Below are 13,745 nucleotides of genomic sequence, written 5' to 3'. Positions count from 1 at the left end.
TGGCATTGCACTGTTAAGGTACAACACACTTTATGGTGCTCCCATAGAGCCATTGTGTACTGTGTATAAATATAAATTTACAATACATAAATATAAAAATCTATAAGAATTTAAATTAGTAAAAAAGAGTAAATAAAAATGTATAAAGGAAAAAGACGAAATATTTAGGGTCGCTTCTTGATTTTGCTATAAGGTAGGTGAGTTAGTGAGTCAGTGTTAGTGGGTGTTTGCAATTTGTGTGACCCAAAGGAAAAACCAGCAGCATCTCTTTAAGAGGGCAGCAGATCAAACAGGGGTACGCAGGGTGTGAGGGATCTCCTGTGATGGCCTTGGTTTTCCTGAGGAAGCAGGATGTGGAGATGTCTTCCAGGTTGGGCAGAGGGCAGCCAATGAGCTTTCAGCTAGCTAGTGTGATGTCAGTGAAGATTTGATTAAACATCACATCACTTGACTTAAAGTTTGGATCAGAGATGTGAACATGTAGCCATCTACAGCCATCTGCTGCTAGCTAGAGCCAGTAGCTACTGCTGTCTTGCTAAGATGCTCTACTACCCTGATCTAAACGCGCACAGATGACATGGAGTTTAGAGACTTGGTGGCAGTTTTTTCATGATTAAACAAGAATAGTTTGATGCAGACTGGTTTCATTTTTACAATATGAGTAAAATATGAGTTGATTTCGTGGCATCAGGCTGGCTGAGTCACTCCATGTAGCGTGAGGAATAATTTTAGACAGCATCGTGCAGGGTGGCGTTATCTGCACCAGCCCAGGGTCCTGGTGGGTGTCATCACTGGTTATCTCTCCGACATCCACTGTGTGATTGTGACAGGGTTGCCGGGCTGTGAGGGCAGGAGAGGAGAGGCATGTTTTCCCGTTACACCCTCCATCCCTTTCTGACCTCAGGAACGGGCGCTAGCTCACGTGTTCCTTCCGGAGTCCACAAATATAGTCTCTGCTGCTCGTATTTTGAAAGGGCAGCAGTTACTCAAAGTTTGAATTGGAGCTATCATCATGTCTGAACAATACTGTGGGTGCGACAGTCCCCTGAGCGAGCGTACTGTAGAGGAAATGATTGAAGGTCGCTCAAAGAAAGGGGAAGTGTGTATTTTTCAGAGCAGGAAGTGCACGTTTCTGAAAGCGGAAGTGCTGAAACAGCTCCTGAGTGAAGTGATAAAATAGAGTTAAATCATGTATTGTTGTTGAGTAAACACATAAAAGTGTGTGTAACATTTACAGCACAGGTAAAAGTTCAGCAGAGTGTGTGAGAAGTTTTATCTGTACACCTTTATCCATGTTTCATGTGAACACATTTTATATCTCTGTGCATATTTTCATGTCTCATAGCAGAGATCTGTCCGAGCTTTTTATGTTTATAGATGTTTGATGTAGAGCACACTTTTTTAAGGGATGCACCGATTGATCCAGGGCCAGGAAAACCCCATTCATCTTAATCATTGTCACATTACTAAAGTGAGCGCAGATTCACTCTAAGGATTTTAAAAACAACTTAATTTAAGCTTCTTTCATAGAGAAATATACACTTTTCATCCAACTACTCCAGACTCGTTATGTCGTATGTCGGTGCGTCCCTTCATCTGCCCCTTTTTAGATCACGTCTGCCTCATTAAGAGGAAGCAGAAGGTGCATGATTAATCTGATAAAGTAATGACAGGTCTTTTGGGGACAGCTACCCCACCGCCTTACTGACTCAGACAGGAGTTAATGCCTCTGAATGGCTGATTGTAATTCGTTGGCCTCTTTACAAACTGCCCCGGATCTGTCTGCTGAAACTAAGCCGACTTGGAAAATATCACCAGTATCACTCGGCTCATTTTAATGCAGGAGTCTCCCTTTTTAGATGAAATGAAACAAACAAGAGTGTATTTAATTTTAATAACAAAAGCCTGAGATGTAAATAACACATGCCTTGTTTTTTTGGCTGCTACAGAAAACTCTTATATGAAGCGTGTGCTTAGTGTACATTTGATAGAGCAGAAGGGCTTCTTTGTTGGTCTGAAGCAAGGGTCTGCAACCTGCAGCTCCAGAGCCTCATGCAGTTCTTTGGCTCCTTGCAGCTTTAAAAGAAACATGACTAAAATAAAGAATTTTCGTTTTTTTAGAGAGGGTATTGATGATTAAAGATTTTGTCACTTCATAAAAATATGCCTTAAAATTGTGTTGAACTGAATATGCATCACAACTTGCAATAGAGCTTTCATATTCTTTTTGAGATTTTTTTGCATATTATTTAAAAACTTTTATATTTTTAATCAATTTTTGCAGTTTTTTTTTTATTTCATTTTTTTTGGCTTTTTTTTAGAATTTTTTTCCCCTAAAACTCTTTTTGAAGAATTTCCAAATGTCATTTTTTTATTATTATTATTTTTTTTGCATTTTTTAATTTATTTAAATTCAATTTTTTGAAATAAAAAAATGCAAATTTTATTTAATTATTTATTTTTACATTTTTACAATTATTCAAGAATAAAGAAAAATTTTGAAAATACTTTGTTTAAATTTTGCAAATTTTTATAATTTATATTTTTTGGCATTTTTTTTAGAATTTTTGCACATTTTTTATATATATAAATTTTTTGATATTGCAAATACTTGAAGTTGAACTAATTGAAACTTCATAAATTTTGCAAATTTAAAACATTTATAAAAGCTCAAATTTTCAATTTCTTAAAAAATATTTGGGCATTTATTGAAATGAAAAACAAAGACATCAAATGTACATTTTTATAATTAAAAAACTTATTATTTTAACAATTATCCACAAGACTTTAAGCTGAGCCAAAATGGCTCTTGTGTAAGTAAAGGTTGCAGACTCCTGGTCTAAAATATAAGACCTGGGTATTTTTGGAAGCTCATTTACTTGCAGGAAAGACCAAAAATTTGCTAAAACAGTATGACAGCTCCTGTAAGAGATTTTTTGTATGCATTGATTTTGGTGCCACCCTGTGGCCGAAGCAATGAACTTGATCCCTAAACTGATCTTGTACTTTAACTTGTACATTTTTCCACCTAAAAATCTCATCCTGCTCTTTTATCAATAAAAACATTCAAGAACTAGGAGTATTTCCCGTTAACAATGTAAAAAAAGGCGGCTGTCGCCTCACCTGACACCTACAGGTGGCAGCGTTCACATGCATTAAATTAATAATGCAGTAATAGTCAATCTTTCTGCATACCTTGGTTACTTTCATAGGTTAAAATGGGAAATCAGTATTTATTTCAGTCCGTCATAAAAAGATAAAAGCCTCTCACTGGAGCTTTAAGAGCTTTGAGCCCAGGTTGTTGTTTTATTTTTCCGCATTTCCCCAGAGGAAACTTGAATTTTAAGTCTTTCTAAAACCCTGCTTTTGATTGGTAATTATTCCACATTCATAAAACTGCTTTGATGAAATAAATCTGATGTTATACCCTCCCACCTCCTGCAAAGCGAACACAGTATCACGTTAAGGATTAGATCAGTCGTGCCAGAGGAGGTGGTGTCCCGTGTCTCGGCGCTCAGTGGAGGCATGTCGACCCCCTGCAGGAGAACCTTTCAGCGGTGCACTTTAGCTGTCTCATCCATCCACAGCAGCTGTTCGTGTGTGTTGTCTGCTCGAGCCGAAAGCATCCATGTATAGGGAGTTAATTAAGAACGTGTAGAGTTTAAGATCTGTAAGAGAGTCACTGACGAAGCTGTATTCTCTCTGATAACCACCACAGCAGCAATCCCCGCGCTCGCTCAGTCGGCACAAAGAGCTCATGAAGAGGACTCTGGGTCGACCCACATATGCTTTCGAAGCAAGGCAATATGTTGTAAGTGTGTGAGTGACGGATTTAACGGGGTGGTAGGATTGTGTGTGAGCAGGTGTGTGTTGGAGGGGAGCATACTGAATGTGTTTGGGTGTGTGTGTGTGATTAGCACACGCAGTAGCCTCATTAACGATAACTCAATTGTGGGGGACGTCGATTCGTCTGATGAGGATGTTCTTCAGAATTAACGAGGCAAATTTTCCCACAAAGGAGGCTAATGTGTGTGTGTGTGTGTGTGACTGAGTGTGTGTGTGGTTTTCCGGGAGCTGGTCACATGGCTTTACCACGTGTAGATTCAGGACGAATGAGCGGACGAGGTGATGACTTCATCCAACATCACATGTATCAGCTTGAGATTTGTTGCTTGTCATCCCTGCAGCTGATTAAGCCCCGCCCCCTGCCCCCCCTCCCTCCTTCCCCCGTCTACTGAGCATCTACAAGGGGTCAATTCACAAAGTGTCACAAGCACCTGAGGCAGAGGAGGATTATGGGTGTGAGGATTCCTCTGACACAGCCATCACCTCCTCCTGGTTCAGTTCAACAGGAGGTGTTGGTCACACTTTGGGTCTGGGTTCGGCCTACAGTTCCCAGAATTCACCCCTGCAGGGCTTTCTTTGTGCTGGTGTGCAATGTTTGTTGGGCTGAAATATATACCTGTATATCTGTGTGTGTCTGGCTTAGTTCCTGTACATCTGAGGACGACAGCTTGAACTTTCAAGAACCAGATTTTAATTTTGGTTTCCTGACTCAGAATTTATCTGATAGTTTCAACCTTGGTGTCGTGAGATATCTCATTTAGGGAAAAGAATCCAGAACCAGTTAAAACGAAATGCCTAACTGTTCCCTTAACATTAGTGGCACTGTGATGACTTTATAAGTGATATTTAAGAGTCTAACTTTTTCATACAGTGCTGCCATGAAAGATCAGGAAACTACCCAGGATCTCTTTCCCCTTCAGATTTCCTATGCTTCACCGTTCTGAACCAAAGTGAGGAGTTTCAAGCTAATTCTATGTTTTTGGACCCAAACTTGAGCCAGAAAACTAAAAATCTTTATCAAAAATGACAAACAACCCACTTTTTTGTTCAGGAACATAAGTTGGTAACTATAATTTGTCAGTCAAAAATAGATAATATGAAGGGAGGTTGCGTTAGCTCTGCTTGGTGAGGTTGTAGCTGGTAGATGAGCGCTGGTAGGACATAACCAGGAGTAGCACGTAAACACGTCATGTTTCAAATAATAGCTCTACCTACTTATAAATATTGATTTTTATTTATTTATTTATTTGACCTTTATTTAACCAGTAATGTCCCATTGAGATTAAAAACCTCTTTTTCAAGGGAGACCTGGCCAAGACAGGCAGCGGCAAAAACACAAAGTTACAGACAGGAAGTACAAAAAGAGACAAAGCACAGCTAACGAAACACAAGATAATGGATGGATCACTTTTGAGGAATCATGCCTCTTTGTATTTTATTTAAATAAATAAATACTTTCCCTTGTCATTTGGTATTCTTAAAAAAAGTTGTCTCAAACACAGAATAGTAGAGTTGAAGACCCATTCTCCATTTGGTTGCTTCTAAAACAAACCTACATCTTGGTAAAAGTCACGTCCTTACGCTGTGTTCCATTTGTACTCAGAAGTCTAGAGTAGGAGTGACATCATCTCCGAGTTCAGCGTTCAGTTGGCAAGTTGGAAAAACTTGCTTTAACAGCAGTATTTCTAAACATTGTATTAAACTATACCGCTGACTTTTTGCGACAAACACTAGTCAGGAATTTTAAAATACAAAGAATATAACAGGAGCTTAATAACTGTTTACTTCTGAACTCGGAATTTCCTACTGGGAACTCAGGGATAGTGTAGGTGCTCCGACTTACAAGTCGGAAATTCCAACCTTGGGGGGCGTTCCTATTCGGAACTTGGAAGTTCCGATCTTCTGAGTACAAATGGAACGCAGCAATACAACAGTGGGTGAGGATGCTCTTCAGCAAGTATCAGATCTTTTGGCTCTCGACCTCAGCGCTGATGATGTTTGCTCCCTAAGCTCAAACAATGAAGTCAAGTTACGTGAAAAAAATCATGTTTCGTTTTGTTTTTAAATTGAGTTTAACTGACATTCAAGCTTACAATGTTTCATTCAATATTAAAACAGTTTATGTTTGACGCTGTACGCCACAGGTCAATGAGGTTTTTGTTGGCTAAGCAGAGCAGTGAAGGGTATCCATGTAGAGTTTGATCAGTCATTGCACTGGTATCAATAAAATCATGTCAAATCCCTCAGCTCGTTACTGTTTAGTATGTTTGTGCTAACAGAAATCTCCCAGGCCTTTTCTCTGTAAACTTATCTCGACTTAACAAGAGCTTGGTGCCACAGTTTGTTTTAAAATCTATAAGACTCTGTGGGAAACAAAGGCAGTTGAATTGTTGACGATTAAGTTAAAGTTCTTTGGAGTTTTATTGTGACTTTTATTGCTGAGGATACTTTTGTCATAGTGCTGCCAAAGCTGCATCAAACTGTAAAAATGCTGTAAAGGCCTGAGCTGGATCTCAGAGTCAAAGAGGAAGCTCCACAGATCGTACCCTTCCTCTCCGTCAGAGCCGTCTGTCTTGGTGTTTTGTTTGTGAGAATAACTCAGTGGTGAGAGTGAGGATCACAGGGTGTCACAGACAGCAACAGGCCGTTCCAGGTGGATGACTCGATTAGTGGACTGAGTGAGCCGAGCACCTCAGTGCACCAGCCTGTGAGCCTCTAACAGGATTACCAGTCATCTGCTGCAGCTCTACCAGCCCCCGGTTGTTGAACTGCTCTTTACTCTTTCCCCTGTGATCAGGAGTTAACTGAATCCTCACAGAAATCTTTGAGAAAAATAGTTTTACGCCTTTCCTTCTTTCCCTCTTTTTGCCTTTTCAGTTAATGATTCTCAGCCTTCGTTTAGCCTCTTATTTCTAAATGAAGATTTTCTTTGTCTGGTTTTAAAGCGTCTCTTTAGCTTGTCTGTATCTGCCTCCATGTCAACGTTTGGATCTGCTGACACATGCTTTTAGCGCCCTCTGCTGTCACTTTCCCTGTACTGGCAGCAAAAAGGAAGATGAAGAAGTAAAGGGCACATTTATCCCTGTTGCACCCACTCTTCCTCTACTTCTTTCTCCACCTTTCCCTTCATCCCTCTCCCTCTTTCTTTACTTCATGCTTGTGCAGTAGGTTGGTGTTTTTGCCGACTCATTCTTCATTAATCCATCCGACTAGAAATGTTAAACTTCACTTTATTGGATAAAGAGTGCTGAAGCTTTCTTTAAATAACTGACACAAGACAAACATCTTGAGCTTCTGCGTGTTTACGCTCTTTTCCTTGCATGGTGAAGTTTGGCAGAGTTGACACAATCAGCGTTTGAACAAATTGTTTTTAAAGGAAAATGAAACCAATGGCTGCAGTTTTCTCCTGATGCTGACTTTTATCTGTTGTCTCTTTTCTCTCCTGCTCATCGCCATTTCTCTCTCCTCCTCTCCCCCTCCCACATGAAGCTTTCTCTCAAGCTGGTAAGCATGACCGTGTAGCTGCATGACCGTAGCGGCATGACCATATCACGCATGTCACGTCCTCCCGTGTAACACTGTGTCAATAACGTTGTGTACGCCGTTTGACCTTGTTTTGTTCATTTGGGATTTTGAGTTTGTAATTTTTTCGCTGTGACACAACGATGAACCCCAGACTCATGTCTTTGTCTCATTTGTGTTTTAATTTTTTGTTTTATTTTTATGTCGTGGTTGTGTTCACGTCTCTCCCCAACTGTGTCTTTGGTCTCTGTGGTGCAGATCACACTCAATTCCCACGTCCGGAATCTCATTGAGGTGATCCGATTTACTCCATGTTTGATCCGTCTGTCTCTTAGTCTGTCTGGTAGTCCTCCTGTCTGTCTGGATAAATGTGAAACTTTAACATAATACTAACCTGACGTTATGTAGTGATTGATCACTGATTTCTTTACACTGCATGCTAGTTTTATGATGTTGAAAGAAGTTACTGTGAGAGACCTGAGCTGATTGCAGATCTCCACTGAATATTAAATCAATCAACTCTGATACAGAAATAAATTGAATCAATTAATGTATTAATTTTCCTGCTTAGAGTTCCATATCAATGTCAAATTTAAATGCTAAATATGACACTTGAGCTCGCAGATTCAAGAGTCAAAGGTTTTTATTGTCAATTTTCTAAACATAGAAGGACATGCAGAAAAATTAAAATACTGTTCCTCTCTTCCTACAGTGTAGATTTAAAAAACAATTAAGTATAGAAATGTAATTTTTTTTTTTAAATAGACTTTTTTTGGAAGACATATTTATTTTTTTATTTTTTTCAAATATAGAAAAAAAAAAACCTACACAAAAAAACAGCAAAACTAAAAGAAGAAGCCTTTCCAACCCCACCCAGAAGGTAATTAAAAAAAACCTAAGGAACAAAGAAAACACATATTTATGGATTTTTTAGAAGATATATTTATATATATATATATATATATATTTTAAAATATATATATAAAAAAACTACAAAAAAAGCAAAACTAAAAAAAGAAGCCTTTCCACCCCCACCCAGAAGGGAATTAAAAAAAACCATAAGAAACAAAGAAAGCATGTATTTGAAAAAAAAAAAAAAAAAAAAAAAAAAACAGAAAAACACTAAGGCACTAACCCTCTGTAAGATGTCACAGTTAAGACACATGATAAAATTATTTTCCTTAAGAAACTTGAGCAAATGTTCACTATTTCTCGCAGCTACAGTTCAAAGGTGGACACTGTCCGTCCTCCACACTCGTAGTATCAGTTATTTTGCAACCACCATTCAAAACAAAACAGCTTTTTTCATACATGTCCGTAAAAGGGAAGGAGCTAGCAGCTCCAAGGTTTCCAACATTTTCCAAAAGCCTTAGACAAAAAACAAAAGATGTTTTTCAAAACACTTACAGCTTACTGCATGACCAGAATGAGTGTGCTAAATTTCCTATTGAAGACTGGCATCTATTATAAACAATAGAAGTTTAAAAACAAAAACATAAGGGAATAAAATAAAAAGTATCAAGAAAACAAGAAAAACAACTGATTTTGATCTAGCATTGTGTCTGGAAACACTTTAAGAGTAAAAAAGATAAAAACTTCATCTTAAAGCTTCTCTGAAAATCTTTCAGTATGGTATAATTTTGGCGCCTTCTGTGGACAAAAATGTTACCAATTATTAATTTTAATATGTTTCACATTTCAGTCCTTTTTTTAAAAAATAAAACTTAAAACTACCAAGAAAATTTGCTAAATTAAAGAGAGAAATGTGTTTCCAAAGCATCTCTAACACTGTCTCTGAAACCCAACTGACTTTTTTTGCCAAAAAAAATCTTTAAAAAACCCTTAAAAAATCTTCTGAAAGGGGTGTTTAAGCCTTTTCCTCCAGTTGCAAGTCACAGTGTTGAGCTAAGTTAAGCTAACCACCTACTAGCTTGATTTTTTGTCATTAAGACGTGAGCAGTAAACTCAAAACTAAACTTAAGAAGGAAAATAAAATAAATTAAATTAATTAAATAAATATTTTTATAATAATAGTAATAATAATAATAATAATAATAATAATAATAATAACAATAATAATGATAATAATAATAATTAAAAAAAAAAATTCTTCTAATAAATTTTATCAATCAATATCTGAATCCAGACAGAAGCATTCAATAAATTAGCATCCTCTCTAATGAATCAGATAAACAAAATGAATGAATGTGTGTAGTTTTAGTTGGGTCGTCTAGTTTTTAGTGTTTTTATTGTACTGGGTTGAATAGAAAATTGAAGCATGTGTGATCACTAATACACGATGTCTGCTCTGAGAGAGCCGCATGACTCTGCATGATGATTTACACCGTTTTTGTTATCTTGCATGCCCGGTAAGTGTTGCGCCATGGTGCAGGGAGAAGGGGTAAGGTTGCCATGGTAACCTAGCTGCTGTGTTTGACCTGGCTTCATGTGCAGTGAATCCTGACCTCCAGTCCAGTCCAGTCCAGTCCAGTCCAGTCCCCTTAGCTCCAGCAGTTTTTACATCCTGTGGTGCCGCTGTAACCCAGCTCGAAAAGATCCAATCAGGCCTTCACCTGTTCAGTCTAGTGATAGGACCAGAGTACAAAAACACAGTTTCCCCCTTTTTTTTGTTCTGTTTTACTTAAAAAATAAACTAAAATTTGCTAAATACCACTTTTAAATCAAATTCCCACAAAAGAGACCCTCGTAACTGCTATCCATTTTATTAAAGCACATTGGCGCCCCCCTGTGGTGAGAAGTTTTAATTTTATTCCTTGATTTCCTCCTTATGCTTTTATTATATTTATTATTATTATTATATATCAAATTATTCCACACACGTGATTAACTTCCATGTTAAAAGTCATGAAAAACAAGTTTTATCAGTAAATAATGATTCATGGATTTTGGCTTCACTTTTTGGAGCAGTCACATCATCCATTGTTTTATGAGTAAGTCTTAAGTTAAAACTTGTAGATGTGGAACTTAATTATATAAAACTAATGACGAGAGGGATCATATGTTTTGTTTTGAACACTTTTAGACCCCCCACGCGCAAGCTAGCAGCTAGCAAAGCTACAGATTCGACACCCTGATCCATCATGTCCACAGAAGGTTTGAAAGCCTGCCGAGAAGCATGAGTCATCAGCTCAGACTGAAAACCTCCTCACCAGGAAATATGACACCTGGCAGGATCAACGAGCTTCAACTCTCGAGAACGCACAGTACAGACAGCTCCAACACCCATTAGTCAGCTCGCTCTGAAACAGGATCTGAGCATTAGCATCATATACTGTATTACATTTATGATAAAGTCATAGAGCGCACCAGATTAGAGGAAGTAACTGAATAGGTGAAAGGCCTCAAGTGTCTACACGCAGACAGATCCAAACTCTCATTGTGTTAGAAAGCGGCTGCAGTATCTTCTTCAAGTGAATCATTGGAGCTCAATACAACTTCTAACTCATTTATCCCTGAGTCTTATGAGTCTTACCTCACAGGGTCTGAGGAAACAGGGAGATACTGCACCTGACTAGACAACATCCCTATGAAACCAGCAGCACAACAAATACTGGATAATGAAAGAAGCTTTGGTTCATCTTAGGGCACATCTCTTCATCTGATTTTGTTTGCTCTTTCCTCTCCTTCCTTGTTGTTGCCTCAGGGCTCTGGACCTGAGGACTTCAGCCACCTTCCACCAGAGCAGAGGAGGAAGAAGCTGCAGGGCAAGCTGGACGAGCTCAACAGAGATATTCAGAAAGAAATGGACCAGAGGTAGATTTTTGCTCAAAAATAGTATGTCTAATGATGTTAAGTTTAAGAATTTGAAGGAGCGAGACTCTATAAACAATTTATTGGTAGTTTCATGATAGGAAGCTTTATATATTATTCTTATAACTGTTTTCTGGAGTCTACTTGTAGGATCTATAAATGTTATGTATGTATTCCCCCAAAACTCAACACAATATGACTAGACATGCACCAATCAATCTGTTGGCCGATGGATCCATGGAGATTTCCTTAATTTTGGGGGATCAGTGATTGGCCCATCCTTACATATGAAACTGGAAAAAACTGAACCTTTAAACCTCCAGGAAGGTCTGACAGCCAGCCATTGTTGTGTTTTGCTGTGAGAACTAAAACTCAGGACTGATTTTCATTAAAATAAGATTGCAACATTGAAGGTATATGCTGTCAATTATGAAAAATAAAAAATATATATCGGTATCAGCAGGTCAGGCTTTTTAAAGATCGGTATTGGCCGGAAAATTGGGATTGGTGCAGCCCTAAATATGACATATAGGGCATTATAAGTGATAGATACAATAGATGCTGACATTTCTTATTCAATATATCTCTTGTTTTATCCTCTTAAGACGCAAGCTTTTATCTCGAGTGCAATTTTTAATTCACCTTGCTATTTGGGATAAGTAAGACCTAATAAGGACAACAACTAAATTGGGTCTTTTTACGGGAAATTTGATTATTTGTGTTATGAGTTCTCTATTAGTTGTTTGTAAGTGGTGTTACTGTATGTAAATACATAGTTTTTTCCCTAAAATAGGTGTAATGTTGTGATGTGGGCAGTCTCCCTAAATGTGGCTAATCGGTCAAAGTTTTAAAAAATGAAGTATCATGGGTCTGAGAGGCAGAAATGTAATGTCCACATATGTGGACGCTGGGTCCTAGGAGGTTAAAGATAATAACAATAGATTTATATGATTTCTTATTTATATATTCTATATTTGTCTTCTAACCAAGTTTATGACCTAAAATTACTCCCAAGAATTTAGTTTCACATACTCTTTTAATTTCAAATTCATTTAGTGTTGATTTCATTTTACAGTTAGTCCAAATACCACCAAACACCATACATTTTTTTTTTCATTTTCATTTACTACCTTATTCATATCAAACCATTCTTTTAACATGAGCAACTCCTTTTCTACTGTTGCCAACAATTCTTTAATGTTCTACAGTTCTACAGTTTCATTAAGCAGACGCTTTTGTCCAAAGCGATGTACAACACAAGCAAGAATCTAGACAGAGGGAAAACCTAGTTAGTGGGACAAAAGTGCTACAAGTTATTTAGCTGCAGGTGCTGCCATCAAGTGCAAGAATCCTTTTTTTTAATAATGTAGAATAATGTAGGAGAAGGCTCAGATTAAGGGCCTAAGTGTTCCCTGAACAGATGAGTCTTCAGACATCTCTTAAAGTAGAAAGGGACTCTGTGGATCGTATAGACTTAGGTAATTCATTCCACCATTTGGGAACAACAGAGGAGAAGAGTCTGGCTAGAGATTTGGAGCCACGCTGGGCTGAGAGCACAAGGCATCTTTCACAAGCGGGCTGCTCCTGAGCAAAATAAATTCGTGTCATCTGCAAAAATTGTAATTTTCAATTTGTTAAATACTTAACAAATAACATTTGAATAAAGTCTCAATGACTTAGGTCCCAAAACTGGACCTTGTGGAACACCACAAGTTAATTTCTCAAATATGACACCATATTATTGATTTTTACAAACTGACACCTATTGTTTGAATAACTTGATATCCAATTTATTGTGACACCTGCATGTATTCGTAGAAAAAAATGTTACACTGACGTCATCAACAAACAGAAGATGTGATGATGCCTTTGCGTTCTGCTGCAAAAACATTTTATCAGAGATTGTTGTAAAGAAGCCAGTTTTCTAAATCTTTGTCTTCATCTTTTTGCTTTTTGGAGCTTTTTCTCATTTCAACAGAAGTTAAATTGGAGGTTTCCTTTCTGGATTTGATCTAACTTTTTTGATTTGTTTCCCCAGAGATGCTCTGACCAAGATGAAAGACGTGTACGTGAAGAACCCTCAGATGGGAGACCCGGCCAGTGTCGACCCCCGGCTTTCGGAAATCAGTCAGACCATTGAAAAGCTGCAGTTAGAAGTTCAGAAATTTGAGGTGAGTTTGTGGCCTGTGCGAGCTCTCGCTTTGGAGCCAGTGTTAGTGTTGGCGGAGCGTTTTTGTTTGGTTTATATGAGATGGTAAATAATGAGGAGCTCAAACACACATCTCCAGCTGGGGAAGCTCCAAAGAAATCTGCGTCTCGTCCATATTAGGAGAAGAGAGCTGACTGCAGCTCTGTGCAGGGAGAAGGCGAACAAAGACACAGGCTGTTAGAAAGTCAGCTATAAGCTAACTTCCTGAAAATTCACACCTAGTAGAGCTCTGAGACTCCAATACCAAAATTTTCGACTAACAGCAAAAATAAGACCACTGATCAGTTTCTCTGTGTTTTGACAAAGAGGTTTGACGAATACCTGGAATTATTACAAGTAGATGCAAGGGAATTAATTTTTGGTACTCAACAATTTAAACATCTGCCACATTTCAATT

At 38.0% G+C, this 13,745-nt stretch overlaps 1 protein-coding gene across 22 annotated transcripts in view; it reads left to right on the top strand.

Moving 5' to 3' along the window:
• The window catches only part of fnbp1b (formin binding protein 1b), a 106,805-nt gene that overhangs the window by 81,346 nt on the left and 11,714 nt on the right, over positions 1-13,745 (top strand). For 8 of the 22 annotated variants that reach the window (XM_074689768.1, XM_074689769.1, XM_074689771.1 and 5 more), the window contains 5 exons: positions 3,719-3,811; positions 7,336-7,350; positions 7,627-7,662; positions 11,033-11,142; positions 13,178-13,310. In XM_074689768.1, coding sequence (XP_074545869.1) covers positions 3,719-3,811; positions 7,336-7,350; positions 7,627-7,662; positions 11,033-11,142; positions 13,178-13,310 — 387 coding nt within the window. The remainder of the gene's footprint in view (positions 1-3,718; positions 3,812-7,335; positions 7,351-7,626; positions 7,663-11,032; positions 11,143-13,177; positions 13,311-13,745) is intronic. The other 14 variants (XM_074689780.1, XM_074689782.1, XM_074689778.1 and 11 more) reach the window with 5 other exon arrangements.

The sequence above is a fragment of the Halichoeres trimaculatus genome, unplaced genomic scaffold (genome assembly GCF_033239565.1).
Source record: "Halichoeres trimaculatus isolate MK-OKI-2021-1 unplaced genomic scaffold, fHalTri1.1 fHalTri1_scaffold_16, whole genome shotgun sequence".
NCBI classification, from domain to species: domain Eukaryota; kingdom Metazoa; phylum Chordata; class Actinopteri; order Labriformes; family Labridae; genus Halichoeres; species Halichoeres trimaculatus.
This window is presented reverse-complemented; position numbering and strand designations above follow the sequence as displayed.